General features: G+C 40.2%; 1 protein-coding gene across 3 annotated transcripts in view; it reads right to left on the minus strand.

The window, feature by feature from the left end:
• Positions 1 to 5,556, minus strand: part of tpd52 (tumor protein D52) — a 13,503-nt gene extending 7,947 nt beyond the window's left edge. For all 3 annotated transcript variants that reach the window (XM_031853974.1, XM_031853975.1, XM_031853973.1), the window contains exon 1: positions 5,458 to 5,556. In XM_031853974.1, coding sequence (XP_031709834.1) covers positions 5,458 to 5,476 — 19 coding nt within the window. In that variant the 5' untranslated portion in view covers positions 5,477 to 5,556. The remainder of the gene's footprint in view (positions 1 to 5,457) is intronic.
• Positions 5,557 to 6,589: the final 1,033 nt, after the last annotated feature.

The following is a 6,589-nucleotide window of genomic DNA, read 5'->3' on the forward strand; positions in this document are numbered from 1 at the left end:
GGTTGTGGGGGGCATTAGATGAAAAGCATAATCTGCAGTGTCCCAGATTACAGCGGAGCGCTAATCCAGGGTGGCCAGTCCAGTTTGAAGCAGCAGTAATGCTAGTGAGCTAGAATGGAGGGGAGAGGCTGCCAGAGGCTACACTTAGTATTGTGTGTGTACTTAAGGAAAAGTGCTCTCTGCGTGGTAGAGAGAGCTAGTACATGTACACTGTTCGTTTTGTGTTTTGATACGAGCCCTACAACTAATGACTATTTTTGTTATTAGATTATTTTCTCGGTTAAATCGATGATTGGTACATTAAATCCAGATATCTGAAAATATTTTTTAAATTGTTTTGCTCATCCAACAGTTACCATTCATATTTATTTTAATATTACGGAAGCATTTGAAGGAGAGAGATGAGGCAGGAGAGAGGAACTAAGAATAGGTCATGTCTCCTTTATTTACTCAGACATTTAAGGAGCGTCAATCAATAGACAGCAAGCGTTTGGAAGCAACTACTGGAACTCTCAAGGCTGCAGTGAAGAGGAAAAGCAGCCTGGTGACATTCCTGCACTAACTTTATTGGATGTAGATGCTACTAAATATGTAGTGTACCTCTGTAGACAGCAGGGTTGGTGGGAGGTAGAGACTCATCCATAAATAGTCAGAAAGTGAGGATACATCCACACTAATACGTTTCCGTTTAAAAACCAGAGTATAGTAGAAAAGTGAGGAGAATTGAGGTTTAAATTGAATTTTTAAACTTAAAGAAGTGTGTACTATGAGATATATGAAAGGTAGACGTTTCTTACATACAGAAGAGAAAGAAATGATGATGTTCTGTACAGTCTCAAACCACTTGGGTCACGCAAGGCTGTGCTGATCTGTAGTCAGGCTTCGGTTCACTGTGCTTCCATGCAGCAATGTCAGCAATGTCAGTCACTCATTGCCAACTGTCAAGTATCAACATGCACTAAAATTAGGCCCGCATCAAGGACAATGAATCCTTCTCAGCATCTTTCTTCTTTTGCTTCTCAGATTTTCATTATAAGAATGGCTTTTATCCGTTTCTGCAAAGGAACACTTCAACTATTAATGGTAGAATACATTTTTAAATCACAATGAATACTTTAACAATACTCTACATTACTTCCACTCTGCCGCCCTATCAACTTATTACTTATTCATGAGCAACACTGGATTCATGTGACATTTGCTGCTATGCTTAAATTGGATAAATGCTTAATGAATAAGAACTCCATCAAAGTACGTAGCATCAAAAACAACCCATGGCCCCCAGACTGTAACCAGAAACAGATATTTTCAAGTGGTTAATGAAGCACCGCACGGGATCCATTACCTTGCTATTCGTGGCGTATCCTGTCACATGGTTAGCCCAAAACGAGAATCATGAGACATAGATGGTCACATGACATGTGCATCGTCGAAAAACAGTAAGAGGGGGTGTTAACACCTCAGAGGGAGCACAGATAAATGGAGGGTGGCTTTACGGTGGGACTGCGGCTAAACTGAGCTTGCAGTGTAGCTTCATATTTACTGTAGAGATACCGGAGCGGTATCAATCTTCTCATTTAAATATTGGCAAGAGAGCGAATGAGTATATTCCTCAAAAGCATGAATCGTTCATTTAAACAAGGTTAACATACCAAGTTAGGATCACTCTTCAAACACAAGGTTTGACATATGACGACTTATCCCAAATATGCAAGTGGTCCACCCTGATGATTGTGTATTAAAATTGGCACTCTGCGCTTTACTTGGATTAAAGATTTCGACCGCCTTGTTTCAAAAAGGTTTCGTTTACAAAAACAGCCGAGTTGAGTGGGAAATAGCAAATATCTCATCACAACAGAAGCCCTGGAAAACTACAGCGATGTGCAGATGACATACAGAGATGTCAAGATATTCCACCAGTCTCTCTGGAGTCAGTACGGCCATCAGGCCTCTATCAATATTTAGTGCATCTCTGGAAAAAGAAAATAGACTAAATGACTAATTAAATTCTTCGGTTAAGCTATTTAGGCTTGATAATTAACACACCTACTATGCTCCATTTGGCAGTTTCTCTCTACAGTATCACGTTGGAAAATACTCCATCTGGAGCCAGAGGTACCAGACAGGTGAGACCTCTGCTTGGCCAAAGCTCACACGTTATTGAAATATTCTCCATTAAGCAGAAGTTAAATGACGAGGAATGAAATGGCCTCTCATTGATTTAAGTTGTCAGTTTCTTCAGGTTCTTCTTTGTGTTACAACGTTTTGTCAGAGATGTTTTGTTGCAGTAAGCTGAGCATAGTGAGAGTACTTGGCCCATTATATAGACCATAGGGAACATTTTAATCATATACCACACGTGCTACTTTTCATTCATGTGTCAGTTAGCTCAAAGATCAAAGGTGTGAAACAGACGGGGGGATTCCCCTTTAATCTTGGAGATGAAATGTGAACCTGGTTTCTGTTTATAGGCTATGAGCTTTGGGTAGTGTGTTTTAGTGCATAAATGGCTCACATCAAACCTTTCAAGAGCCGATTCTAAAACGACTGGTGACAACCATGACTGCTGTGCAAACAGAGATGTCATTTTGAGCTAACGTTTTGGGAAACAAACATCCGGTACCATGAAACATTTAACACGAGAGAAAGTATTTGACCTACGTTTCTGACATGAACAGTAATCAAGAGCATATGAAAAGTCATGGCAAAACTTTCCTTTACAGTAAATGAATTACATAAGTTTGCTTTCTTTTAACCTTTTGAGTGTGCAGCAAACCTCACAGCTACGATGGCCGCCAAATATTTCAGTCAAATCAAAAGCACAGTTTAGGATGGTTAAATCAGACTTTAAAACAGGGCTGGATGGTAAATAAATATGTTCATTTACCATTTCTAAACAAACTAGTCTGCCGTACATGGTTGGCCGGATGCTATCCGTGACAAACCTCCTCTGACTGTTCTCACAGCTGAAGGCATCCAGTTGTGCCTCACGGAAATCGAATAAGACAAAAATGTTGGATACTGCTCATGATCAATCTCATTAGACAACCGAGCTTGAAAAACAACATTGATTGGCAAGTCCGACTCTCTCCTTTGAACATCCGATTTGAGCCGAGACCCTAAGCCTCCATCGAGGAAGCAGAAAATGCCAGAAAACAGGCTACGTCTAAAAACTTTCTTCTCAACCTACAAAATCCCACATGCATGTTTGGAGAGTCCTGGAGTGAGATATTCAGCAGCATTTTTAAAAAAGGGAATAAAACCTTAATGGAAATTGCTAAAAAAAATATTTTGAATCAATTCCTCAGAAAGGCTTGATCTGAAGTTACTACTGGAAAATCCATTCAACTGCAGGGAAAAGCAAGCACAAAGAAAGAAATGTTTGTTATCATAGAGGTCATCTACTCAAACCCAATCAGAGGAGAGCACACTCCGCTCCCCCGAGAGCTCCTTTGAGAACACTCAATATGCTCACCGACCTCCCTCCTCCTAAAACCTGCTAACCTAGCTCATCCACATCCAGTTCTTTATAATTCTTCACCTGAAATACTGACAAACGTGCAAGAACACAATACAGTTACAAGAACAAGAGCCGATTGAGTGTTACTGCTACAGTTTGTTGATTGCAGTGATTGCAGAGAGCACGAAGCTCTTACTGTAGCGCACCTTTTTAAAGATCAGAGATATGCGTCCGTGTGATGGTCGTGTCAGTAAGGGCTGAGAGGTTGGGATTGGGGAGACGCATGAACAATGAAACATTGGTGGCTGAGCAGGCTGAGTCCAGCTGGCAGTGACAAGGAAAAACATTGACAAGAAACGCCGGACCAGATGGTGCCGAGATACATTCAGTCCTGCATAAAAAGCGTGGCAATAAAATGAACTTCACTGTTGCCATGACTGTGAGACTATAACAAAAAAAAAGAAAAAAAAAAGAAAAAGAGAACTCATCAGTTCGTATAGTTAATATTTAAAGGAACAATAAAATATGAAATTGTACTTCTGCTATGTAACTGTTTTTCCATCTGTTTTCAAAGCCACAAAAGGCAACTTTAGATACTTGCTGCCTGAACTGCTCGGTCAGTCGCACACACACACACAAGGTGGAAATAATGTCATGTCAGGGAAAACCTTGAAGGTATATGTAAAGCACAGGAAAACTACACAACCAAAGAGGAACCACAGTCACAAGACCGTCAGCCAGACAAGTAGCCCGTAACTAATAGTGGCGAAGATGTTTTGCTTAAAGATACATCGAGATGACATAGAGACTGACAGCGCTGTGTGAATAACAGACCTCCTTCAGTCTGAAATCAATAAGCTCACATTATTATCCGTCAACATATGAAATATGCCGAGCCTTCCATTTGAATATACAATATTTTCCACCTTCAGGCCAATAAACACAATATACAGCATGCAGACATCAGGAAATTACATTTCTGCAGGGGGGTCAAAGAATGTTTTCACCGAAGGGAAATGAGGTCAGGGCCGAGCCTTGTTTACCTGGCCTCCCCTTGAGGTGAACAAATAAACCTCTGTCACTTTCTTCTTTCCAAAATAACTACAAGGTCATGTTATATGCAAATAAAATACAGGAAAATTCGTGTTTTTGATCAACCACACACACAAGCTTTTTGTTTTGTTGTTGAACTGCAGCCGGAACACACGCACTATCGCAACAGGCAAGTACAAATCCGGAGGATGGGTGAGTGGTCGACAGGTATGAGAGAACAGATGGCTGCCTTGCGGGAATGGAAATGTCCAGGCCGGTGTAGGAGAGGAAAGGATAAAGAATGGTATGTATGATGCATTCAACTCACAGGCCTCCATCATAGACGGACAGGAATGTGCTACTTTCAAACTAAACTTGTGCACTGTTTATGTTCAAACAGGACCAGAAATGTAGACAGCGTGGCTTGACTAGAGCAGGTATAGTTGGGACATTTAGAGGACACCTAATAATGAGATGTCAAACAGGTGTAACCTGCTTGCAAGTTCTCAAATACAGAATTTTTTATTTTTTTTTTTAACTAAGAAGTGTTTCATTTTATTAAATTGACGGTGCCTGTCAAACTTTCGGCCCAGGTATTGTTTACTTTAGTGGAAATGACAACTTCCTTGTTTATATTTTACTGAGCTAACGTAAGCTCGTCCTCTGGTTACACGTTGGAACAAATGTGTCATACTCTACTTCCGTGATATTTTAAGTAAACATTATTGACACTCTATTGGTGTATCTAAAATGTGTATTTCTCCTAAAAGTCTCACCGTTGTTGTCCCCGTCACAAAAATTGACTTTTATTTGAGTTTCAAAAGTAGCATATGTTCTAAACGGACTGACTTCAGTCACTGCGCAACTTAGCGAGTTTGCAAACTTCCATGTGAGACAAAAGTAGTTTGAAAACATTTTTGCGGTAACAACACGGTCACTGAGAGACATTTCAGCAAATTAATTACCTTGCTCTGCATCCTCCATTGTAGGAATGAGCGTTGTACGTCCAGAGTCTACAAGTTGTTCTCTTGGCTTCTGCAGACCTTCCTGCGCGCTCTCTCTCTCTCTCTCTCTCGTTCTCTCTTTCTCTCTTTCTCTCTCTCTCTCGCGCTCGCCGTGCGGGGTGGGGTTCGATGTGACGTCAGCACGCAGCAGTGTAAACAGAGGCGAGCACGTGGATCAAGTTTTACGCCATCAACAAGGCAGAGCCGCATGGCGTCATTATTTGGCTGTTTGAGTTTGATGTTTTTTGTTTTTGTTTCGCTGCGCAACACGACTGAAACATGCATGTGTGTCATACCTCAGTTATGTATAATTATATTTAGAATAGTAGTAAAATACTTTGCAATTATACCAAGTTCTACACGTGTAAATAGCCTACAACATACGTTATAATAATGGGGTACACAGAAAATAATGTAGAAATCCTTGTTAAGATACCGTCTCAGTTTACACACATAATACATATAGTCTATCACATATAAACCTGCTGTTTTGATCCCAAGAGACATGGACATTTGTGGTGTGCCACAAATATTATATATATTTAATTTATTATTTTTGTCGAGTTGAAATTATTGGACACATTTTTTTCAATGTCACATGTTGCTATCCAAATCTGACAATCTTACCTCTGTACCCAATCCAACAAGTTTATGTTTTAAAAAATGTCTTTCTTAATGGAAACATGGAACATCAGCTTTTATTGCTGCACATTTGCATCTCAATCACTGATACCTCAACGGCGTACTAATTTCTTTCATACCTGAGAAATTCCCATGCACTATTCAGTGCATGGGAATTTCATTTCTAAAATGTATTCCGGTGTTTGTGTCAAGTTGATAGCCAACGCTGTATGAACTGGAGCAAGAAATAGATACATTAATTGTACACGACACGCCTTATTACCCACATGGGAATTTAACCATTACGGTGGAATACAACCCCCACTTTATTGTAGTCAAAACGTGGGTTAAATCCACAGACTGAAGGGTTAAATCCCACTCTTGTTCACACACCATGTGCAAAGCCCTTAATTGGAGAGAATTGAAACTTTATATCCAACTATGTCAAGCATTGCGCGCACACACATACACA

This window comes from Anarrhichthys ocellatus, unplaced genomic scaffold (assembly GCF_004355925.1).
Source record: "Anarrhichthys ocellatus isolate YVR2014 unplaced genomic scaffold, GSC_Weel_1.0 scaffold14, whole genome shotgun sequence".
NCBI lineage: Eukaryota > Metazoa > Chordata > Actinopteri > Perciformes > Anarhichadidae > Anarrhichthys > Anarrhichthys ocellatus.